This window comes from Perca fluviatilis, chromosome 14 (assembly GCF_010015445.1).
Source record: "Perca fluviatilis chromosome 14, GENO_Pfluv_1.0, whole genome shotgun sequence".
Lineage (NCBI taxonomy): Eukaryota > Metazoa > Chordata > Actinopteri > Perciformes > Percidae > Perca > Perca fluviatilis.
In genome coordinates, this window is record NC_053125.1 from 13,648,392 (window position 1) to 13,674,356 (window position 25,965).

At 40.4% G+C, this 25,965-nt stretch overlaps 1 protein-coding gene and 1 long non-coding RNA gene across 39 annotated transcripts in view; one reads left to right on the forward strand and one right to left on the reverse strand.

The window, feature by feature from the left end:
* Window positions 1–25,965, reverse strand: part of LOC120573258 (receptor-type tyrosine-protein phosphatase delta) — a 363,765-nt gene that overhangs the window by 17,568 nt on the left and 320,232 nt on the right. For 6 of the 38 annotated variants that reach the window (XM_039822869.1, XM_039822868.1, XM_039822861.1 and 3 more), the window contains 19 exons: window positions 25,817–25,828; window positions 22,533–22,802; window positions 20,827–21,408; window positions 20,195–20,340; window positions 19,252–19,396; window positions 17,362–17,667; window positions 16,298–16,491; window positions 15,951–15,977; window positions 15,364–15,481; window positions 14,331–14,918; window positions 13,792–13,892; window positions 13,424–13,680; window positions 11,058–11,151; window positions 8,273–8,482; window positions 7,105–7,265; window positions 5,121–5,132; window positions 4,016–4,128; window positions 1,940–1,981; window positions 1,312–1,409 (listed from right to left, as the gene is read on the reverse strand). In XM_039822869.1, coding sequence (XP_039678803.1) covers window positions 1,312–1,409; window positions 1,940–1,981; window positions 4,016–4,128; window positions 5,121–5,132; window positions 7,105–7,265; window positions 8,273–8,482; window positions 11,058–11,151; window positions 13,424–13,680; window positions 13,792–13,892; window positions 14,331–14,918; window positions 15,364–15,481; window positions 15,951–15,977; window positions 16,298–16,491; window positions 17,362–17,667; window positions 19,252–19,396; window positions 20,195–20,340; window positions 20,827–21,408; window positions 22,533–22,802; window positions 25,817–25,828 — 3,476 coding nt within the window. The remainder of the gene's footprint in view (window positions 1–1,311; window positions 1,410–1,939; window positions 1,982–4,015; window positions 4,129–5,120; window positions 5,133–7,104; window positions 7,266–8,272; window positions 8,483–11,057; window positions 11,152–13,423; window positions 13,681–13,791; window positions 13,893–14,330; window positions 14,919–15,363; window positions 15,482–15,950; window positions 15,978–16,297; window positions 16,492–17,361; window positions 17,668–19,251; window positions 19,397–20,194; window positions 20,341–20,826; window positions 21,409–22,532; window positions 22,803–25,816; window positions 25,829–25,965) is intronic. The other 32 variants (XM_039822875.1, XM_039822873.1, XM_039822871.1 and 29 more) reach the window with 22 other exon arrangements.
* Window positions 1–25,965, forward strand: part of LOC120573266 — a 254,868-nt gene that overhangs the window by 6,915 nt on the left and 221,988 nt on the right. The window lies entirely within an intron of this gene.

Genomic DNA, 25,965 nt, shown 5'->3' on the forward strand with positions numbered 1-25,965 from the left:
TATAAGCTCAACATGAGTACAGTAATACATTTCAGTACGAGGTCTTTATCTGCAGAAATCACTTAAAGCAGCAATATGCAAGGGATAAACCACTGGCTAAGCCCGATATTTTATCAAAATATGTTGAAACAGTGGGCTGAAACATTGCTCATAATAATAATCTTTATTTCATTGTCCTCGCTAAATTGCTTTCCACTGTTCTCGAATAAGCACTACAAAATTGGAATTCAATGTACTTAAGCTGCAGTAATGATTGGCCAGCTTGGCAGCCACCCATATGATGACCTCATAAATTTTGGAGCTGTTGCAGGACCCGCAGAAAGAAATTGACAGAAAAAGGGTGACGATTCCTATCTCACACAATGCCCCTGAAAGGACCTCTTGCTGGTATAGTTTTTCAGGCTCTGTGAGTTGATCTACAATGCAACGCCAATATGAAGGAGACACTTGCATTGTCTGACTACAGCCTACATGATTTTGAGGGCACTTCAATTTTAAGGACTTTTACGATTGAAGGTCTAATCACACGATACTTAAATATAACTATCCCCTTTGTTCCATGATGTATTTTTATTCTGATAGTGACCATACATTTCAGAGTGAGACTCCAGCTAAAGTGCAGATATGATTAACTGGCTGGACAAGTGTCAGTAAACTGTAGCCTTTGAAATCCCTAGGGTCTATTAGTGAATTACCACTCCCATTAGCATAGCTTACAATACTAAATACGCTTCTATATATGTGTTATACTGTGTGTACAGTATGCTGTTTGGTCCATTAATAATAGCCTCTTTTCCATTCAACTGTAAGTCAATAGTGAGCCAGCAGGCACAATAACCCTGGAACTGGAAATGGAGTGCAGCCATTATTAATGTTACTGTATTAATTACACCTGAGCATTTCCTGCTATGACATGCCAAAATGTCTGCTGTGAAAAAGGGATGGCTGGTTTTAGTTCTCTGGTGAAGATATTTCTCATGAAAGTAGTTCCTAACTAATGCTATTGGGAGGTCATCATCCACCAATTGTCGTCTTGCTTGATCTGCTTTGTGGTTGGCATGGGTATGCAACAGTAGGAATATACCATTAAATGTGAGGGTGTTGGCTGAAATGACTGTGGGGTTTTCTTACCCACCACACTAATAATGGCAATAATTTAAATGAACAGTGTATGGGAACTCCAGGTGTATGCGCCCATATAATACTACAAAGTATATACTATGTTGAATTGTTGTCTTTATGCAGCAACACTCTTGCGCCGACATTTTTGACAATTGCTGAGTCAAGTATTGGGACTTTGCTGACACTTACCTCATATTCCTGTGAAAACTTGAGGTTGTCGTTGGCTTTCAGGCGCTCCTGATGATCTGCCAGGTCCATAATTGGGATTGGAGGGTGGCTAGCCATACCTGTCAATCAGATGGACTGAAAGTCAGTCACCAGTCTTGTAAGTGGGCATCACCCAAGCACAAGCCAACAGTGAATCATTAGATAAGCAGCATGTGTTTAACAGGGGGAATGGAAGAGTGGATCTTGTTAGGCAGGTTTGTTCACTCAAAGCAGTGGCCATGCTCATAAAGAGAATATGGACACAGAAGCCAATGAGAAGTCATCGAGCACACTTGCCCCACTATTGAGAGAGAAAAACGTTATTCACACAGAAAGCTGCGGTGGATAGTTAGCATGACAGTAAGACACTGATGCAAACAAACATCCCAAAAAAAACATTCAAAATGTTAGGCCAGATGTTGATGTCTGCTTTGAGTGATGACATGGTTTCAGGCAGTCATTTCAAACTCCGCCTCCTTTAATGACATGGCATTGACACCAGATGGATTAGATGGGGATGGGAATACAAGACTACGCAGAAAAAAGGAAAAGAAGTGAATTAAAGCTAACAAAACAAATCATGTTAAATACATAATCGAGACCAACTAACTTGACAAATGGAGGTTACTGGGGTGACTGGACGCACCTGAACCTGTGAAGGAAATGGCGGTGTAATTAAATACGTTGCAGATGTCATTAGCATTATGTGAAGACTATTTTCTTCACAAACAGAAGGTAGAAATTGAAAATGTGACAAGAAGTAGTTGAATGATTATGTGTATTCTAAATGGAACATTCATTAGTAACATACAAATCGTCATGCTACAAGCTTGGCTATGCCACCATGCATATTTGATGGAAATAAGAAAGCGTAAAAAACCTAGCAGCCCAAATCAAAGTCGAGCAACCATAGGATATTATTTGACATTCATTTTAACCTGAGGATGATAACATTGTGATCTACTACTTGCATAGTCTGCAATTAAGTTCACTTGACTTTGGCGAGGTAGAATTGACAATGTTGAATGGCAATTGAGGTATCTCATCAGCATATTTAAGAGCTTAGATGGAAGGAAACAATCAAAAGTGTAGGGTTTGAACAATACAGGTTTACACCTTTTTGTACATGTACATCCAGTCTGTGACTAAAGATCTGCAAGTTGAGAATTCAGGTGCCATTTTGACACACAAGTTGCACGACAGTCTCTCTCTCTCTCCATTGAGGAGATGTTTCATTTTAGTTGCGGTCACAAGTGGGCATTAGCTAATGGAAGCTGTGCCTCGTTTTCCCACCCACTCATGTCTCTCTGAAAGATGGCAAAGGGTGGTTCTATCGCAGCCCGCTACTCAAAATCCATTTCCACCAGTGGGGGACAATGAAAGTACCATTTCCATGCTGTCGCTCAAAAATCGAGCATCCTTAAGATGAAAAAGTCCATTGAGGGGTAAAGAGGTGGAAGAAAGGGTGGAGAGAGTAGGGGAGTGAGGTGGTCTAATGTAAAAGAGCTTTAGGACTTGAAGAGAAAGTGGACATATGATAGGGAAAAGAAATGTTTGGTCCTTTTTTGAGCAGCGAGAGAGCCCAAGGTACCAGCTCTCCGAAAGGCTGTTGTGTATGTGGGGTGGTATGATGGCTTGAGAGGCGAGTGAAATAGTGGGAGGATGGTTGAGATCACTCTGAGCCAAAAAGAAAAATACCCCTCTGCCAGGATGTAACAGCCAGTAATGGTCCTAACATCATTGAAGAGCTTTCATAAATATGCTAAATCTTTTTTTCAAAAATGAGCCTGCAGGGATAAGTCATCCTCCTTTCATACTAGCTGACCGCAAAATATGGCTTTGATATTACAACATTATTGGCAGTCTCTGCACACCTGTCCCCAAAGCAGTCGGTGCCAGAGGAACTCAAACAGCAGTTAAGCGTGTCTCTCTCGGTCAGGACGGGGGCAAAGATGCATACCTCCTTTCCAGGTGATAAATGGACTGTGACTCCCATTGTTTCCCCCTGGCGAGAAACGGGTCACATGACTGAGCCAAGGCATGAGGATTGACCACTATACCTCAGCACTAAAGGTCAGAGCGAGTAAACACTGGTGTTTACAGCTCGATGCCACTTTTTCTTTGCTATCCATGAGCATACAAAAGGGAACACAGAGCCATGACACATTTTCTATTTCCCTCACCTTCCACAATGCTGCATCCTGTCTCCTAGCAATGGGATACCATCCAAGCAGGCCTGTGCTATTCTGAGTAAGCATGACAAGTCTTGATGACCTGGATAACCCAGGTGCAGAGGAAGACGACAGCTGCCATGAAACTGTCAAGTTCGCATTTCTGCCACTTCATTTTCCACTGAGAGGTGTCTCCGGGGAGGAAACTGTCATTTTTGACCCTCTGTGCCTCCTCTAAGCACCTGTCCACTGTCTACCTGTAAACTGCTCACTTGTGTAGTGCCAATCTCACGGCAAAGATGATGGGTACTTCTTTAAGGACGTCACAGTATTAGGTTTTACTGTCAGCAGTGGTTGCAAATGAAGAAACATTTGATATAAAGCTAATTGTGAATCTACATTATACCTTTTAAGCGCACAATCAGTAGCATTGGCATCCCTTTCCACAATGAACATTCAGTTGTTAATTCACAGGGAATGAGACGGAAGTCCCTGGCGACATTTGAAATACGTACCAGGCGTTTGGAAGTTGAGGCGTCGAAGCTCAACAGGGTCGGTGGGATGATGCAGTGGTATTTCCTTGCTGTTGGGGAGACTGCCTTTCCTAGCTTCAGATTCTGCTCTTTTTCTGCAGAACAAACAGCAAATTTGATTTTTTTGGGGTGCACAACACTCTTCCTGTGTAACCTTAAAGCTTGCCTTGTGGTCTCGTAAATAATGCAGGCAAATATGTAATTAAGGAGGTGACAGGACGGCATTCTTACAGTACAAAAGGCTACAGGGGGTGGACTAAATAACATCATCACTGCACAGTACAATGCAATCCAGTACAAAGCCCTTTACGAGTAAATGCTACCTTTAGTGAAGCCTAATGTTCACTTTTCAATGATAGTGTCAGATATGGTGTCAATTAACTCTTTTTCTCTCTCTCTCTCTTTCAATTTTGAAGCCATAGTTAGAGGTGGTGTTTAGATGGCAATGTAGTGTAACCTGGAACTCTAACTGTATATAAAGTAAGAAGACAAGCAAACAAAAAAACTACAGGCTTCACAAAGGTATCATTTACTGCATTCTATTATGTTAGAGTATTCAAGTCAGTTATTTGTTCCACTCCCTTTTATTTTGGGTTTATTTTTAGTATTTTGAAGGCACTTTTTAAGATTCATATTTGTAGAGAGTCTCTTATTCATATATTTTAAGTGCACAACATTGTCATCTCTGACACATGATGCCGTATGTCCGTTTCATAGAAAGCAATGTGGTTTCATTCATCAGAATCCACATAACATTGGTCACTGACATGGATACAATGTTGTAGGAAAGGTGATATGGTGGATATTTTGATATGAATTTAAAGTTTATTAGTAGTATGACAAGTAAAAACATTTGTGCTTGGATTTCCCAGCAGTTGTCTACTGACAACTGTCATATAAATAATGTTGCATTAATAACGTTGATAAATACATTTAACATATGCTCATTTTGATTAAGCACATGATTTTATGAATGACAACTCCATTGGGCGACCAATTTCTATGTGTTTATATAGAAAATAAACAGTCGAGGGAGAAAAGGAGTTTAAAGGGAGTTAGTTTTCCTCTTCTTCTCTGTCACTCTTACCTGTCTGGTTTGCTGCTCCATTGGTCAGCAAGGAAAGAAATATTGACACATTAGGTGGTAAGACCTTTGGCTTTATATAATGGAGACTTCCAGAAACGTTTCTTTAGAATAAGTGAATGACTGACTATATAAGAGACAAACGACACCAATCATATCTCAGTTTTTCCTGTGCGTGCAAGATTAGTGATGCTTCACTTCAGAGATTATGCTTAATTGTGCAGCCTTGGGGCTCTTTGTCTCAAATACTACAGTTTCCCAGGTGCATCCAAAATTTGCACATTATATCTCTGCTATTTCAAGCAGTTTCAGCTGATTGCTTCTTGTTCAAGCATAAAAAGTCATCTCTTGACTCCTAATTGCTGTGTCTCTTTTCCTGCAAATAAGCCTACCACTGTTATATTTATTGTAATCAGAAATTATGCATCTTCAAGATTGAGGTATTAGAAATGCGAACATGAGATTATAATTTTAAATGGATTTGTATATATTAAGCGTATATCACATTAAACTGCATCTTACTATTTTTTAAGCCCTTTTTATGAGAAAATCAATTGGTTTGGTAGCAGTCATGACTTGACTATAGTTATTCAATGTGTAGGTGCACAGATGACTCTGATTTATTATTGGCCATTGTTATTCCCTTTGTTTTTCACAAGAGGAGCCATCACAATCCATCACATACAAATTGATTTTGACAAAAAAAAGATCTCCTGGTTATGCACGGAATGTTCCCTAACATGGCGGTGACACTGGCTTAGTAATCAATGTGTAAATCTGCCTGCCACAAACGGAAACTCAGCCTGAAGGCGCACCCACACACACAGTCTTTGTCTCCTTTCAATTCACCTTTGTATTACCCAAACCAAAAACTTGATGTAAATAGAATCCAAGGACAATAAGTTGTAAGAGAATAAAGCTGCATGCCTTACCTTCTAAATTACACTACTATGTATGTATTTTTGTCTTCAGTATTGGTGCTGTTACTGATTATATTGTGCTGACTCTTCGCTTACTAATCTTACCTTCGCAAAATTACTTCTTGAGGACTACTGTGAAATTCTGCTTAGGACTGGACATTTGATTGAATGAACACTGCAGGGAAATTGCCTTATGTAAAAGGTGAAAAGTAACAAGATAGTGAAGGACGGAAACAAATCTGTGTGTGTGTGTGTGTGTGTGTGTGTGTGTGTGTGTGTGTGTGTGTGAGCAGGAGGGCATCATAAGGTCAGAGTCGGGATCTAGAGCTAGTCTCCCACGTGGAATGGGTAGTTGTAAAATGGAGAGGGGTTGGGCTTGCCCAGGCCCCAGGGCCTCTCTAAAGCTGCACATACATGCAGTGACATGCAGCAGATAGTCAGAGCTCTCCCCTCCTACACTTGACTGATCAGCAGTGACAGCACGAGGTCTCACTCCCACTAGGGGGTTACAGACAAAGAAAGCTGTTTTGATTCAGTGTGAAAGTGCACTACTGCAAGTGTTTTCCACAGTTGCACGTGGGTGTGTTTGTGCATGCAGGGGGTAGATAGATGTGTCTGATTAACTTTCAGTCAACGCACGTGTCTGTGAAGGATTGTGGGCGTCTGCATTTTGTTGCTTAAAAGTTTGGGTAGCTGTATCCTTGGATTTACTCTGAGATTTAAAGTGTGTGAGTGTGCTATTTAGAGTGGTGGTCATGGAAAGTCTGAAGATCAATATGCCTCAGGCTTTAAGTTAAAATCGTACATTTAGTGTTTGGATTTCAACGTGCTAATTGAAGATTTGTGCGTGGTGGTGTATTGGTGTCATCAATGTTAAATATCGAGTGGCTAAACATGGATTTTAAGCGCACATGTATGTCAGTAATAATGTGTACTGTATGTAGTATTTGTGTTAAGGTAATTGTTCCAGCTAAATGAAGCAAATGCACAGGAATCCCCCTCAGATGGGACAATTCTTTTAAATTGTTCTATAATCCTATATGCAGATCATAATTTAATATCCTCACCTTTTGTAGAGGAGAATGGCAATAACGATGCATATGATGAAGACAACAGCTAGCACAGGGCCCACCACCCAGATGAGGCCTTCCTCCTCATCGATGATCGGCTGAGGGTCGATGTCGGCTGACACAACTGGGTCGGAGTAAGGGCTCGTGGCATACATGATCTGAGCCAGGGAAAAGCAAATCACTGATCACTCCTCATTACTCCATAATTTATCTATAATCTGGTGGTTTTGAAAGATATATTCTCGACAATGTTACATCAACATGCAGAACTGAATGCTGAGGGATACAGTAGATCCAGACTTATTTGAGCTCAAGATATTTAAAGCACTACCGGCAGACTTCAATTAATTTACCCTCACTACAGAGCATATCTAACAAGACTCTGACAAAGGCAGCACAATACAAATTTAAAGCCAATTCAAAGTTTTGCTGTGTAATTTCTGCTAAGCTGCAGGCTGACCAATCAAAATTATCTTCAATATCTCTCCTATACAGGAACGTTGATTGAACTATTTCACATCCTACGAGGTGATAAAAAAAGGTCTTGTGGGATGAAAATATATGCTTCAGTGGGCAAATTAGAGATTTTCCTCCATTCGCCATTATCGTTTCGCTCTACCTGAACTCAGGGTTAACAGAGAGAGTGCGGGCGGCACTACAGACCCTGCAGCTCATCAAATCCATCATCACGCCTGCGGCTGCCTAATCATACAGCTTTCGGGTCTTCGGTCCAGACAGACACTTGGACACATAGACACTAGCTGCAGCAGCGCAGATAAGGTGGACCGAACGTAGGATGCAATTAAAGAGTAGCCCTGTTATCGAGGTATTCTTGCGATCAGCTAAGGTCTTAAGGGGTTTCTCTCCCCAAAGCAGCAAGGGTCAGCTTGGGCCAGCTGCAGCTTTCAGTCTTTAAGTCAAAGCCTCACAAGGGCTCAGAGTAACACACCTGACCAGAAGCAAACTCCGACCCTCCGCCAAGATGCAGTGGATTTAACCCTCTCTGTCTATGGACATGTATAGTTTCTATCACTAAGACCATGAGCTCACGAGCACGGGATATCCCAGAGGCGAACAAGCTCATGTCTGAAGCTGAACTACAGTATAATTTGAGACACACATGGATAAAAATGGAGATAATAGATGTGTGAGAGAGCAGACTTACATTTTCAGACATCTCCAAAACAGCAAGCACAAAGAAGATGTACTCCTGGCCATTCTGGAGTTGCTTGTTTTCAAATCCCCTGTAGGTCTTGCCATCTCCAAGAGTGAACTCATTTGGCAAGTCTTTGAAATAGGCAGCGATATAGGCTTTGGGCTCTGCCTGCCTCCGGAACCGAAGGCCTCTGCTAGTTTGGTTTATCTCCTTCAGCAGCTACAGTGATAAGTAACAGGCAGACAGTTGTATCACGTAGGGAGACATTCTAGCACACATGAAAACATATCTACACAAACCAAATCTGTCTATCTAGATTGCTTTCTGATTGCCGAGCTGAAAAACGCTGATTGCAATAGGCAGAACATTACAGTAAAGATCAATGACTTATTTCATCTGGGTTTGTTTTTTTTACTACAAAAGATTGTGATTAGATTAAAGGATTGTGTGGATTTCCATCATATAAAACAGTTGAGGATTATCCAACATCTTCAAACAGTAAAAAAAGAAAGTGAATTATTATTTTTTGGACTTGATTAACATTGTTATTTATTTTCCAATTAATTTTTTTCTCAAACAAGAATAAAAGATATGCAAAGCGAGGATAAAATACATTATGTATCAGCTAATGGCTGGTATCTTATTGGCAGGGATATGGGAACACTAATATATTTCTAGTTTTGGAAGGGAATTAATACGTCAAACCACCGGGTTTTTTTTTCTCCAACATTCATAGTCTTCAAAGTAATTCATATTAGGGCCAAAATACCAGCATTGCTCTTTCAGCCAACAATAATAGATATATAATTCTAATAGGCTGAAAGAAACACATCAAGTGTGCCCTTCATACAGGTCTGTTCCATCTGACTTTGAACTTCCAGTGTAGATCATAATTATGCTAATCAAGCCTGGATAGTTGTTTGGCCATCTGATTTCATATCTCTGACTTGTGTGCACGATTGAGTGTGTGTGTGTGCACACGCTCGCGCCTGTCATTCACATTAGAGTGTGTGCGTTGTTGTGTGTGCCCTGTTTTGGCTGCCGGGCTGTTGGTGCTGCCCGATAATGTCTTCAATCATCTCTCCTGTCAACACGGCTAAATCTAGCTGCCCTTGGGAAAAGTTGTGAAAAGGTGAGTGCCAATATTGACAAACAAATAAATTCTGACAGAGGGGCGACTTTTGGGCAATCGGTCAAGGCTACAGACATGGGCCTGAGGGTCTGAGCTGTAAAGCCAATGCCAGATGAGACATGGTGTGTTCTTTTCTTTTTGCCCCCTAGACATATGATGTATTGTCATGCTTATACAAAAGAACTAAATATTTTAAAACTGTTTCAAAATAAGTTATAATTTGCCAGAGGATTTGATGCACAAATAAGAATGCTTGCCAGATTTTTTGTAACCTGAAGGGGAATAGTATTTTAGAGGTTTCCACCAAATGTGTGAAACCATTAGTTTTCAATGTTGGACACTTCATATGAAGGATTACCTCAAATGTAATCACATCTTACAATACATAGTGATACAAGCTTTGGTTTGCTTACACAATGACTACGTTTACATGCAGCCAATAACCCGTTCAAAACCGGAATATTAGCAATAACCCGGTCGCGCACGGCCATGTAAACACCAGCAAAAACCCGAATATGCTCATATTCCGGTTTTTAAAAACCCGAATATGCTACCTGGGTTACCCCTTTTCTAACCCGAAATTTTGGTCATGTAAACGCGTATCGGCATATCCCCATCAAAAGGAACATTGATTTGTGTTCTGCGCATGTTCTATTCGCAAGGAATCTTGGTCTTTTGAGTAGAGGAACTTCTTGTATGTGCCAGAAAACATAGTTATAATAATAATTATATACTATAATAATATAGTTATATATATGTCAATGCAGAAAACCTGCACGCAGTATACCGGAAGTAAACAAGACGTAGAGGTAAACACGGCGAGACGCAGCACAGCACCACACTTTTGGAGCGAGGAGGAAACCAATTTCTTTATTAGTGTGGTGAAAACCATGAATATAATGTCTTTTGTTGACGGCAGAAAGTACCGAGATAGTGAGATTTATAAGAAGGTGACCGAAAAGTTATTGCGTCTTAAGGTTGTCCGTATAGGCTACGTCCAGACGCTAACCGTGCGTCGCCGTTTACATCGGGATATTGCCAATTGATTACAAATGCCATGTATACAGGAGTAACTCTCTCTGCTCACGCATGTAAACGGGTTATTCCGAATGTTTCAGAAACCCGAATAGTGACCTTAACCCGACCATAACCCGAAAATTGACAGCTTGTAAACGTAGTCATTGTATCATACCTGCAATGCACAGAAGCTTGAATTATCTCAACTGGCTAAATTTAAAAAGTTGACAAGTGTTTTGTGCATACGCTTTGCCTGGAATGAGAAGAGACATGAAGGCCTGATGCAGCTCTTCAGGTAATTACCACAGACACAAAGAGAAAGAGGAGGAGGTGGAGATGGGGGTTGAGTTTGCAGTGCACTTGATGGCTACTTCATGTTCTCATTTCCATATGAACAGTGCTCTCTTCAGCTATTTGCGTCAATCAGCGAGACTCATCTCCTGTTCTTCTGGCCCTCTTAACAGCCTCAACTTATTTTTCCAGTTTTGAGAAAGGAAATGTGTGGTATATGCACAGAGTTACAGTATGTAGGCCATATTAAGAAGCTGTGTACAATAACTAGATAGTTGAAAAATAATTGTATGTGTCATATTTTTACTTTTCTTTCCATGGAGTCATCATAACAAGCTGAGCCTTTAAAGTTACCTCCTCCAAATTCATCTCATCGGGATTGTCCCAGGGTTTGAAAAACTTGCCAGTGCGCTGCTTCTTCAGAGGCACTACCACAATGTAATATCCCCTGGAAAATAAAATGTAAAGTACAGTACATTAATAATCTAGACAAGGTCAATGATCATTGCCACATTTCAAAAGACACAAGTTCACCAGTGGTATTAGCAAGTCAATGAGAACTGTTTCCTGGACAAACGAAACCCTGTATGACAACAAGAACAAACACAGCATTGCCCAGTTTCCACCATGCTGACCTGTATTATGGGGTTTTTCCATTACATGGTACCTGCTCGACTCAACTCTACTCTCCTTTTTTGGTTTTCCATTATGAAAAAAAGTCCCTGGTACCTTAGTATCACTAAATCGCTGAGGCGATATCAAAAGGTGACGTGAAAACCTGGAGACTACTGATTGGTCGGAGAGAATCGTCAATAATCACTGCGTCATCACTGCTATTGACAAACGGGGGCGTCCTGAACAAACCAGCCATTTTTAAATAGTTTTTTTTTTTTTTGCTGCCTCCAGCTTCTTTTGAAACAAAATTTGTTGGTTATGATGACCAGCCACGATCGCCTCACATGTGAGGCGGTACTAAATCTGCAATGGAAAAAGGAGGACGGGGCACCGCGGTCGAGCCGAGTAGAGCTGGTACTAGCAGTGGGTAAGTGCCATTAGAGACGGTAGTATGCCTATCAGAACCCCCCGTGGGCTAATTAGGAGACCTCTGCGAATGCAGAAAAGATAGAGAATTAGAGGGATTTTCATCCCTTCATCAGGGTGGCAGGAGAGATAATGGTCTCTGCCAGAGTTTCTAGGCTTCCTGGTTGGGCACTGCATTAGCTAACGTTAGCCAGGAAGGCAGTGTGGCAGGCTAATGGGAAACTAATTAGCTTAAGCTCTGGCATGGGAGACCGTGGGCCAAGTGCATCCAGCAAGATAAAAAATTAATAAATAAATAAAATAGATGGGTTTGAAGCATCAGTCTACAATCGAATGTGCTCCTTGGCCTTCTGACAACCCTGGACTTTGTTGAAAGGTTATAAAAGACTTTATAGGGCTTAAAGGAGTGTGCTTAAATCAGTTGGGCTGCTACACTGTAATGACTGAGGTGAAGTGGATATTATACTGAAATGTAGGGATGAATAAAAATGACGAAGAAGAATTACCCGCGACAAGGTCAGCAATCAAGTTATATTTTCTTTATATTCATAATGCATCAGTAAGAAATAATACTATAATAATTTGGACATTAGCAATGGGCAGAGAATGTTCCACGGCAAGATTGTAATGTCACATAACCAACAATAGAGCTATGCAGTCAAATCATATTATGCTTGATGCAAATTGCCAATAACAAGTAGGGCAGAATCAGAATCAACTTAGAGACTACGTTCCAGGTCGATGCGTCAAGTCAGGAGTAGTTTTGAGACAAGATTTGGTTTGTTAAAATGTACAGTCTGCCATGCTGTTATCCAGCATTTAGGTCTGCCCACACAAAGAACTTTAACAATAAATATATTGTTTTAAAAATTGTTCTAACTCAAGCGGATGGCAGACTCCACACCACAACTCTAACGATGACCGTCAAAAACACGGACAGCCAATCAAAATCCATCCGAATTTAGAGGGCATCACATTCAACACGTCCCCGGGGTAACCAGCCAATTTGCCATGCTTAAATTGTCTTATATCAGACATAATTAAAAGGTCTGGACCCAGGCAAGTTCTGGGAGGCACCAATGTGAAAGAAAACACTTGTAAATAGTTTTCATGGTCAGAAAATGCAGATGCCACATTTAAAAAATGAATAAAATGTGATTTAGCTTTTATCCCATTCTTAATCAAAAGAATATGAAGGAAAAGAATAAGAAGAGTTGAAACATGGTGCTCTGTGCTTTTCAGCATCACAGAGAGAGAGAGAGAGAGAGAGATGCTGCTCATTTTAATAAGTATACTTTTTTTGCTGATTGAAAAGTAGGTTCAAAGACCATTTTAATGATCCACCGTCTTCAGTTGAACAAATGCATCATATTTCTGGTTCTTCTGGTTACGGTTCATATGTTAACTATTTTATTTTCTGGTTTACAAAGGCAAGAAGGAAAATGTTTACAAAATGTTAAAGTTCATCAGTGTGAATGCTCACATCATTATAGTTATCGTGTGTGGTGTGGACGGCCCTTTACTCTGTGTACAATGACAGAAAAAAAAAAGTACATTGTCTGACAAAATGCGAGTCGACTTGGGGCTTCTCGACTGATGATTCAAATCATCGTGGTCAGAGGAGCATCCCTAATTTTATTTAATTAGAAATCACCTTTAGTTTGTTCATCTCTACTCACCTTACTTTCTCAGACGTCTGCACTGATGGTAGCTCCACAGTCACCATACCGTCTGAGTTGGTCTTGCCAACCAGGTAGGGTTTGGTGCGGAGAATGTCTGGGGCCGTCATGGTGGACACACGATGCTGCAAACCTCCGGCACTGTTGCCACGATTGGTCAGGAGGAAGGAGTACTGTGTCTCAGGCTGAAGCCCCGTGATTAGCTTCTGTGTTAGCTTCCCATCCACCTCCACACTCTGCCCATTATCGTAAAGGATCTGTATGCGAATGAGTTGATGTTTCATGTGAAGCCTTGGTTGTGGGTGATGGTAATGTGTAGAGTACGTCAATACGTATGAAAATGTTAAATGTATCTAGGCAGTGCTCACAGTGAACGGCTGAGCTGGGTTGTAGGTGTCTGGGATTTCCCAGGTCAGCAACACTGATGTCTTCATGGCAGCTCTCACATGAAAATTTTTTGCAAACACTGCTAAAAGAAAGTGGGAGCAGGTGATTTAGACACAAAACACAATTTTGTATCGATCTGTGGTGTGGTACCACACCAGTGCTTACCTGAGAATGTCCCCTTCAAAACCAGGCTGAAATCAGTACTACACTGAACTCAACACTGTCCTCTTACCTTCTTAACAACACCAACTCTTAAATTAATGACTGACCTTTGCTTGACTGACGAGACACAAAGAGACATACATACTTACTCCATGTGAGTTTCTTAAACCATTCTTAGATTAGGGAGGCTAAGGGCAGGGCAACATGTTAATACCAAAGTCCTGTGGTTGATTCCATACTTTGTCACCTTCTGCCATTTGAGGCTTTCAGAGGAAGCTGCTGCGGGTGGAAAGGGCTGTGTAGGGAAAGGTTGAAAGGAAAAGGAAAAGAGCTAAAAAGGTTCAGGGACTGGTCCTACCTTGATCCAAAGGCTGTGTCCTGAATTGAACACTTGGGCTATAGGGACCAGATCCCTTGTTGGTGAAGGCACACATTTTAATATCATAAGTGGTATCTGCCTTAAGGCCATCCAGGATGATTGTTGATTCGGGGGCGGTGATGAAGAGTTCTGAGGGACTGCGTGGGCTGTTGATGTCCTTATACTGCAGAGCATATTTCACTATTTGGCCGTTTCGCTCTCCCAGCAAAACAGGTTGCCAGCTAACCTGAATTGTGGAGGTGGTGGCACCCTCTGCTGTAATGCTCTGAGGGTAGCCGCTTGGGACATCCTCATTTGTGGTGACTTCTTTGACTGTTTCTTCACCAAAGCCCACTTTGTTGCGTGCGGAAAGGCGGAAAGTGTATGAGGCTCCCTTATGGATCTCTTTGGTAGTGTAGTGGTTCTCACGCTCAGGGAACTCAATGACAGTCAGAGGATCCACGTCTTTGCGGCCAAAACGGAGGCGATAGCCTTGCAGGGGACCATGGGTTAATGCTGGGGGATGCCACTGGAGGAGAGCTGTGCCCATGTTGGTTGTACTGACCATTAGCCGAGGTTTATCAGGAACTAAGACAGTACCAATGGAGAAAGGGACAACTTGTTATAAATATGGACAACCATGTTTCCATCTTATCCTGTTTGTAGTAGACATTCATTATCCGTTCACCTTCTATCTGTTTGTGAGTACCACTAAGTAATTTTACTGTGGTTTAACACAGTCAAAAAAGGTGGGTGAAAGAGCTGAATTAGGGTGTCTTCCTGTCACTCCCATTACATTTTTCATTATTTAAAAAATGCTGTGTCACACCAGTGGGTAAGTTATTGTACTATATGAGACAGCAATTAGCTGTATTCACACTTTACACACTCAATGACAAGAACTTTTGCGTAAAGCTTTTTTTCTCTTTATTGGCTGCAGTTTCACAGCTTAGCAGAACAACCGTTTCACATGAAAATGCAGTCTATTAGCAGAGAAATACATGATATTTGTCAGAGGTCATGGTTACAATACCTGCGCCAGTGGTGGTTATCAGTTTGGGCTTGCTGCGTGCACCATCGCCCTTTGTCGTATAGGCTCCCACAGTAACTGAATATGTGGTCTCAGCCTGCAGTTCTGTGATGATCATTTCCTGTAAAGATGCAGGACTTTAGTTGCAGGACACTCACTGGATGATTTGCAGATATAAGCAAGTGAGAGATAAAAGTGGGATGTGTTGTCAGCATAATCATCACAAAAGACACAACAGACACATTCTCTCAGCATATACTTAAGATTGAGGCATGTTACAGTGAAAAAGGATAGTGTTGCTAAGCTTTGGTAGATAAATAACTTGGTAAAGAGTATGTTTCTTGTGTGTGTACCAACTAGCTTTATGAGTAAACACTAATAGAATTCAAACCTTAAAGGTCAATATTAGTGTTAGTCAAGGATTCCATCTGCAGTTGTCTTCATATCATAAGAAGTTGAAATAGCGCTCAAGCAGATGCTTAAAACCTTTAGGTCTTGAACTTGTAATGCACAAAAGACACATGCAATTCATGCAGAGGATGACAGTAAGGGAAAACAAGTTTGGAATTTTGCCAAGTTAAACTACTCACATGTTCGGTTGAATCATCATATTCCCACTGATTATGATATACGAATATGGAGAGAAAAGAGACAACAAATGAGGCCAGGTATAGACACTAATCACTGGTGAGAAAATATACACACACATTTTGTCTGCAGCCAACAAATAAATGAGTTTGTTGATAAAAAAATATAAAAGTAAATGTAGCAATAATTATACGTAGACATGTGTAAGTGACAAAACAGTTAAATAGTCACTATTTCTATTCATGAAAGTGAGCTTTTTTCCACTCCAAATAGAAGAGTGTAAAGTTTAGAGACAAAGTGATACTATGTGTCTGAGAGATGAAGTGGCTGGCTGAGGAGGGTGTTGTACCTGGGCATCATCAATCAGGATGTCCTTGATGACTGGCTGTCCTGTGGGCTCCCCATTAACCATCCTGACATAGTGCACCTGGTACCCTCGGATCTGACCGTGCTGCTTGGTGGGCATCGGTGAACGCCAGATCACTTTAATTGATGAGGAGTTGACAGCCTCCACCTCAACTTTACGAGGTGGCCCGCTAGGAACTGGAGGAACACCATGGGATAGAAGAAAAAAGGTCAAACTTATAGAGAACCCCCTCACCCTCTTTTTAAATCTTGCCCAAAAGTCGTAGCGGAAAATGCTGCAGTGACAAAAAAATCACAAAAGTGCAGCAAACTGCAACAAGCACTGCATGACATCAATATTTCAACAATGGTAAGGGGGGAAAAAACAACAGCAAAAACAGGTCTGACAACTGACCTAATCTTGAAACATTAAAAATGGGTAGAGTGGATTTTTAAAACATGGAATAAAAATGTGTTTTGCCAAAATAGAAAAGTGGAGCCAAAGTGGGGCTTCAAGTGTTTCAAATGCTTGAAGCACTACAAGAATTTTGGCTATGGTACGAGGAAAAAATGAATAAAAAAATGATTATCACATGAGGGGAGAAAAAATATATATAAAAAAAAAAATGGCCTTCAAAAAATTCTTCCACCTTTTGTTTTTCCCACTGTCCAGAACTTGTCCTTTTGCCAAGTTCCTAAAAATGTGAGTTATACAAAAATGCTGCCATTCAAAATATTTCAAAAAAGGCAGTTGGGACTGGAAGTTGGAGGCCTGCAGTTGAAAATGCCATACCATGTGTTGAAATTGAGCAGCTTAGGGGGAAAAAGGCCCCCAAAAAAGGTGCTTTTTTGAAAAGTGAGTCACACTTTGAATGGGTGAAAAAGTGCACAGTCCAAAATGGGGCTAAACGTATCAGGTAGCAACAGTCACTTTTAGTAGAAGCAGGCAGAGGGGGTAGAAAAGAAGAGGGAATTGTAAATATAGGCGAGGCGGTTAGTATTTGACGGGGTAGGTTAAGAGGGGTAGACTGGATTTGCAGCTGAAGCTTTGTTTTAGCGAACACATACCATCCTCCTCTGTGCGGATGAGCTGTGGCAGGCTTTCAGGTCCTGCCCCGACATCTGTGTGAGCTGTGACTGTCACACGGTACTCTGTCCATTTTTCCAGGTTTTCCAAAAGATACTGAGAGCTTTCTGGAGGGATGCTGGAGATTTGATGAGCAGTAGAATCCTCCCCTTCAGTCACAGCATACTGGATGGTGTATTGCGTTATGATCCCATTTTGTAATTCCATTGGTGGTGGCCGCCAACTTACCAGGATGTTGGTGGAGCTGGGGCTATAGCACTTGACTTCTTGAGGGGGGCCCGAGGGTTCTGTTTGGTGAGTTGGTTTTGGTGCAGGTGAAGGGTTTTAGTTTGGTCAGGCCGTTCATTGATTTTTTTTTTTTTTTTTAAAGGAGTGTCAGTTTTTGGTTTGTTTAGGGTGATGATGGTAGAATTGACCAAACAAAGGAAAAAAGAAGGGAAAAATAAAATGACACAAAATGAGAAGAAAAGCACAAGGACTTATGTGGGAAAATAAAGTATTTTAAATCAATAAAACATCACAAATAAAGACAAACCAAAAGACTAAGACCAACACAAACGTGTATACACTGATGATGAATGGAAGGTGTTGATTGGAAAAAGGACAGCTTTAACATATGTAACCTACCTTTATCATGGAAAAATTAAATTATAAAAAAGGGGAACAAAAATCATATATCCTAATTTTTAGATCCTTTTAATTCTAAAATGAAAACCTAAACATATTTGAGCACTTCAGAAATAATTTAATTAACCATTCCAAAATAAATGTAGTAATAACTTATACAAATTTGGCAAGCAGTTACCATCAATCCAAAAACATAAAGGTTGATGCTTTAACTATTTAAAATAGAAAATGTTGCATTTGTCACCAACCTTTCCGAAGCCTGTTGGTTTGTGGTAAAAGCCTGATTGTACAACAGAGAACTTCCCAAGGAGACATGACTGATTTATTAGATTCTGATAACATTGGCATGCATCTTTTGCTTTACTCCATCATTTACTTCAGAACATACATCTGGGCAGAGTTTGAGCTTTTATACCCACCTGATCCCTGCCCTTCTCTTTCAGAGACCACAGATTTATGTGCAAAGTCAAACCATTCAGTGTTCTTTCACTTATTGCTAGAGGGGAACTCTCTTACGGATCATCCAAAAAACAAACTTATTTTATTTTAGTTGAATTTTGTTTAATTTTGTAACAGAATCCAATTTTTCAATTTTGACCTGTTTCATAAATCTGGGGTCTTTTGGGTGGAAATATCCCTAAATACAGACACAATACGTGCTTTGAGCTTTCTATTATATCATTACTCCACAACTTTATTGATTCAAATTTAAATTGAGTATAAACGTCAATGCCGAAAAGTGGCAGTGTAGCTACATAGAAAGCTCAGTCTCGGTAATTGTCTTCTCTTTTATTTTGGGCCAACATGCAAGGTCAAGAGACAAGGCTTCCTGAAATGCCCTGTCACAAAGCAGTTGGGTAACACAGATTTGGGCATTCATATAAATAATTCAAGGCTTTATCATTAATTTCATTCAAGACTGTATTTGCACAACAAAGGTGGGGATGTGTAGTTTTTGTAACGTTGTCTCCTGACTTCACAGGAAAGCCTTGGTACACTGTCCATGCAACCTTTTCAAAGTGAAAACTGCATGGTCAGGTAACACTTATTTACTATTTCAAATGTTTACATCTTTTCAAATGCATCAATCCTTCTAAAATCGGATTTCCTTTATCTGTGCTCAGGACCTTCCTGACATTCATGTCACTTTTTGGATTTTGCAGCACACTTAAAATTGGAATGCATTTGAAAATGTGTTCCTTCCAAAATAGTTTAAACTCAGTCAGATAAGGAGGAAGACCTACGTGTCTGTGGAGTTTCTGCAGAGATGTCATTGGTGTAAGCTCCAACTCCATGTTTACTACGGGCAGCCAGCCGGAAAGTATAAGTAGTGAAGGGCTTCAAGTCCTTCAGCAGGTATGTTGTTGTCGGCTCAAAGCTGATACGTTTCTGTGGAGGAAGTTTCATGTGGTCAGTTTTTAAATAAAGACGGGGAGTTCCAAATAAAAAAAAATGAATATAGGTATGCTGCTTTCTGATATGAAAATAAAATTTGAGGGTATGAGATTTTGCTGTCAGAAATGAAACAAGTTGTCAGATTATATAAATAAGATTATAAGATTTAAAATAATAAATACAATTTGACACTCAATTTAGTACACTTTAAAGTGATTGACACATTACGTGGTAAAGCCCATTTTTCAATAGTGTCTGACCAAAGTCTCTTTTTCGCTTTGTCATACTGTAAGAACTACTCCTGATTATACAAATAATGCAGTCATATGGCTGGATTTGTTAGTGCTATAGTATAGTAAGTTATAGTATAGTAACTTACAAAAGTATTAATTATATATATATACAATCTAATTATCATATTGTTAATATACATTTAAACACTGGATTAGTAAATGATCCCCTGTTTTTGTTACTTAAGAAAATATACCCATTTTTTAACTGTATTGTACTTTTAATGTAGAGACATATTAAAACACATTTTAAAATGGACCAAATTTAATCCTGCAGGTCTGGTATTGTGTAAATATGTATGACTTATTAATTAATGCTATTGATGTTGGTATTGATATGTTGGGGAAGCATGAGAAAATGGTAATTTCATGACACTACATAAAAACAATGCATGGTTACACAATTAAACTACTACTCAGTAATTAGTATGTGATTCAGAGTATTTTGTTTGTTATAACAGACTTTTAATGGCCAAAATGGGTCAAGTCAGGAAATAATTACCTCCTCTTTATCATCCCTCTTCCTGTACATAAGTTCATATCCTGTGATTTGATTTTCCTGTCCAGTCTGTGCCGGGGCGATCCATGAAAGTAAAATACTTGTTTCTGATTTGGCTTCTCCTTTGAAGTCGGTTGGTTGGGAGGGAACTGCAATTGGAATGAAGAGATGAATTCATTACTCCGCACATCTTGCACTATTCATTATCATTACAGTCATACTGGCACAGATGCCACTTTGTGGTGAGAGTTATTGTTACAAGAGCCACATTGTATTTCAGGAGACACACGTGTTACAGACAAATTAGTACAGTACATAGTGCATGGTTACTTCAAAAACATTTTCATTAGAAATAAACAACTAGGCATTTGACTTTCTTATTCTTAGTATTCTTGGTTTTCTGACACGTAACAATTTTTCCCACTTGAGAAAGCCAATTTGAAGTTTTTGCTGACAGCCTAAAGATGTTCGTGTGTTTAGAATTGTAAACCACTAATGAGGATCTGTGACTAAAATGACGTGGCTTCAAAAATGTTTGTGACACTCCGAGTTTAATTGTGTCTGAGCATTTGTGAAACTCTGAATTTGTGTTAGACTGATAGATTCTCTTAACAACAAAAACAAGCCATGCTCACCTCCCGTCTTAGCAATGATTTGAAGGTCTGCGGAAAGAGGTCCATCACCTACTGAGGTGTAGGCCAAAACCTTGATGTAGTAGGTCTTATTGGGAATGAGGCCCTGGATGGTGACAAAGTTGGACCCCCGAACAATCTGCTTCTCCCAGACGTTGACATGCTGGGTGGAGTCCATGGTGTAGTAGACTCGGTAGCCCATGATCTGCCCGTTAGCTTCCTCCGGGTCATCCCAGTGGATGACAGCCGTGGTGGTGCTCAGCATGTGGCCTCTGACTTGCCTTGGTGCCGTGCTGGGTGCCTGCTCTGCTGTTTTGGCCTCGATGCTCTCGCTGTGTGGCCCTCGCCCGATGTTGTTCACGGCCACCACGCGAAACTCGTAGTCCGAGTACGGGCTGAGGCCTCCCACGCTGTACCGAGTGGTGGCTACGCCATCGATCTCCTTGTACGAGTCCTCTGAGTACTTGGACTTGTGTTGGATGATGTAGTAGGACACTGGTTCAGGATTGCCAGAGTCCCAGGTCAATGTTATGCTGGTGGCTGTGCGCTCTGTCACCACAGGAATGCCGGGAGCCTTGGGCAATGCTGTGATGATAATTATTACATAAATATTAACAGAAATGCAAAGTATGCAGCAAAGTTATACCCCTGTAGAGTAATTTATTTTATGTTCTGGGCCATAGAGACTTTATTTTTTTTAATTTGTAGATGGTTGAATTATGTTGATTACATTCATTTCCTAGCTCATTGCACCTGATACTAATGATATACAGTGTATCTGGAGTCATAAGAGACTCCTATGTCGTGTGCTTTCTACTAAGTGGCTGGATCGTCTTAATATTAAATTTTTCTAGTTGTTGCATATGAACTAATGTGAGACTAAAGACTTGCATACCCCGTGATCAGCAGCGTGCGTGGGAGTGCTGTTGTCATTAATCTCAGATTTCCGAGTGTTTATCACTTTAATAATTTAACAGGTGAATTTATTGCTTTAATTCCCCACACCGTGGCACATGGCAAAGGATATCAGGGCAATAGATTGTCTTTATATGCCATCTGAAGTGTGCTTCTGGGGGAGCTTGCTGCCAGACTGTTATATTGTGACTAATATCTCTATGTTATGTCTAGGAAAAACAAAGCTGGGTGTGTGTACATGAGTCTGTCCCTTGTGTGCACGTGAACATGGCGACACCAATCTGGGATATCTTTCTGGTACGCTGCTGTGTAGATATGATTACACTCAGATAAGTACCATGCCTACATGTACAGAGGACACTGAACAATACTCACTACGTTTCACACCCCCCTTCATGCCCCCTCCTCCATTGCTTGCTAACAGAAATGGTGAGCTTGTGGCTCTCTCTCCAGCTGAGAGATAAGCACTTCACTATATTCTCAATCTGGCATCTAATGTACTGAGGCTGTGCCAAAGCTTGTCTAAAGCTTTAAGGAATCCCCCACAGATGACTTATCATGGCAGTGAGAGGTAAATAACTTTCTTTAAAGCACTGCCAGTAGTCTCTGCTTGGATATGTATTTCTAACAAAGCAGCTGCAAATTGAGAGAGAGAGAGAGAGAGAGAGAGAGAGAGAGAATTTGAAACATTTTGAGTGAGCTATTATTAAGCCCAGCTGTAGCCTTCATGTATCTATTGTAAGACCATACTGCTGAAATTTCAGCCTTTGGTTATAAAGAAGGAGCAGCTTTACCTTTCACCGTTATCTGTGCCACAGCCTCTATCACCCCCAGGGTTGACATGGCCACGCAGGTGTAGTTGGCCGACTGCCGGACGTCTGTAAGCTCCAAGACATTCCGTCCAATGGGCATGTCGTCCTCTGGCGTAAGGTCTTCAGCACCCAGCATCCACTTGACATATGGCATGGGAGAGCCCACTGCCACACATGTAATATTGACACTGCCGCCTGGCATGATCTCATTGTCTGTAGGTGGAATGGAGAACCGTGGAGGCACTCGGCGTACTGTAAAAGACAAAACATGGTGTGAAAACCCAGCAGAAAATGGAACAACTGAATACATTTATAGAAAAATGTTCTGCATTCTCCCCAAAATGTTGCCAAAAGAAAACAGTCTGGTCATTAAACACATTTATACATAATATAATAATGAGATTAGCGGAATGTTAAAGGTGTAATTATTGCATATAAATGAAATCTGTTTCTAGATAGGTAATTTATGATTGGTTCAGGCATTTTATCCAAGACTTAAAGATTGCAGTGGTGAATGAATAACACGAACGCCATGCACAAAATACGGTCGCAGAGTCGGTACAAATACACAGAACTGCACAAAGGGCTGGAGAGTCGACAGCACTCCACAGTTGTATGCAAAGAAACAACTTTCAGGCTGCGTACTTCCAGCTGATGTGAGATAATGTGCCTCATCACATTCTCACATCACACAAACATAGATAATGCTCCCGAGAAGACGCATCAAAGGGGAATGATGTTTTTCTTTTCAGGCTCAGACAAAAGTATTACTAGGACTGTCAAATGTTGTGCACACCTTGGATCAAGTTTAGAGTGATAACACAATCACCCTTAAAATGTTTCCCCTGTCCTGCCTTTACTTTTAAAAGTGGCTTTAGACTTTAGAACTCTGCCAGACAGCTCAGAGGATAAAAGTAAAGTTATGCATACTTTCTTTATGCTGGTGAATTCCATGACGAATGAGAGGTCTCTAGCTTATCACAAGAGGGCCAATTATGCTGGTGCTTAAAGCATTAACATGTCTCACTACACTACATTCTGTGATTTTAGAAATCAGTGAAAGCCTGTGAATGAATCGAAATCAAGAACATTAACTGATGCTAATTCAAATACTTTTAACAGGACTGCAGGCCTCAGTCCAGTTTCAGATAAAGGGCTTATTGAGATTGAAAGTTCAGAAATGGAACTTTACCTTTACCTAGGAACATGTCAAGGAGGAGGTGAGAAGCTCCGAGACAGATGCATTTCTAGGAAATATCACTGATAGAAGCTTTTTCAACTACTCAAATTCTTTTCATGATTTATGTACAGTACACAAAGTCATCATTTTGCAGCACAATAAAAAAAGATGCAGAGAACTGCCATTGGCGATATTAGGTTAGTGGTACACTTGTTTCTTAGTGCTGAGTTTTTCTGACGCGTGTGTTTATGTAATTTCCAAATATAATCAAGTAAATAATCCCGATTACCTACAGTAAAAAAAAACAAAAAAACATAATTTGACAGCTCTAGTAGATACACATTCCCAAAAAATATTCTCAAAAAAACTAAAAAGAAAAGGCTTGAACTTCAAAGAAAAGGTTACACTTTTAAGTTAACTTAAATGTATAACATTCATAATGCACATGGACGGCTTCAAGGCCTTTTGGAGGGGAGCGAGAGTCCGTCATGCATACAAGAACGATACGTGACTTTGTGAGGCAACCGTGTAAGGGAGTCGGGTCGGGGGGGAGGGCTGCAGGGGCAACATAAGCTGTAATGGGGTCAGAAGGAAGAAGTGGTAGCACACAGTGTAATGGAAGGGTTAGTCTGGTAGTGCTACATTGTTGTAAATGTGGCGAGCACGTCCTGGGAAAACCAACTTAGGACAAAGGGTAAATGAAAGGACAGAACAAAATAGACACTCCTCGTGTTTTACAGGTGAGGATTTGTATACACAAATATTTAAGAATAGGTAGATGATATAACTAAGGGGCTTACGAATAAGGGAAACAGACAGGGATTGAGGTATTGTTTTTAAAACATTTAGGGAGGATTGAAATTAAAAGTAAAGTCAGTGTTACTGCTCATGCTATTTAACATCGATTACTGTTAACCTGGGTTAGATTACAAATTCTTTAGTGAACCTTGAAAGCTGTTAAGGAATATGTCACTTTTAAACATCTGAACACTTATTTATTGCCCGTTAATTGACCCTGCTTTATAAACAACCTGTATAATCCCTGTGACTCTAAACTAGTTATTTGTGCAGGTACCGTATACTGTATATGACTGCAACATCGGCACACGCTTCCTGTTGCTCGCTACTAATTCACAAAGCCCATTCTGTTTAGCAGACTGCAGCTCTCCAGAGGGGAAATCTAGGGGAACTGCTTGCATTATTAAATAGAACGTTTCTCTCACTCAATATTTAATTAATATCCAATTGGATCACATTCCCCACAGACATAATATTATCCTGCTCATTTGAATATCATTACATATGTTAAGTCTCGTGGATAACGCTCTAAATACATCATTGTTTCATGAAGTCCTGCGCAGAAACATCCTTTTCAGAGGAAGTGTATAATCTCTGAGGGCAAGGTTATTTTTACAGCTTGGTGCTTGACTGTAGTGCCAATTACAACAAAGGATGGATTTTGCTTTAACATATTTTTTATTTCTGAGAAACTTCAATTGGGGAGAGGACCACAGGGAAAATTGAGGTGTAGTGATGCTTAAAATGCTCTATGGAGAGAAAGAGAGAGATGCAGTGCTCATATGGAGCAGCTTTGCATCTATGCAGAACAGCAGCCCATAGAAATCATGGATGTTGTGTCATATTACTTTCATTTTCTTAACAGAATTTATTTGATTAATAACATTTTATTTATTTTTTTCTTTTCTAATGTCATTGACCAGCTGTGTTGTTAGTCATCAGAGAAACCAAGCAGGAACACTGACGGGGTAAGGGATGGGGAAAGGGGATGACTAGCTCAAGCGTTTAGAGGGGACCATGCAAATAGACCCTCAGACAGATGCAAATATCGTCCCTGCCACCCCACCTCAAAGATGCAAACATGCACCACCTGTTAGACAGGCAAGCACTCTGACAAGAACCAGGGACATTCTCAATGGGCACATGAACATTGAATCAGCGAAAAAGAAAAAAAAAAAATATCAATAGAAGTGTAAAAAAAAAAAAAAGAGAACAAATACTTTGTTGTGGCAAACAAATAAACTTATTTCTGTTTTGTGTTGTGTTCAAAAAGTAAAAACACACCAACCTTCTCGTAGCTCTGAGGGATGTAGGAAATTTGATGCAGAACAAAATGAAATAAGGAAAGGAGAAAAACAAGGGAAACACAGAGAGTAAAAAGGCCATGTTTTAGGTGTTCAAATGCTACTTAAACAATTCGAAGGACCTTCTGTCTCC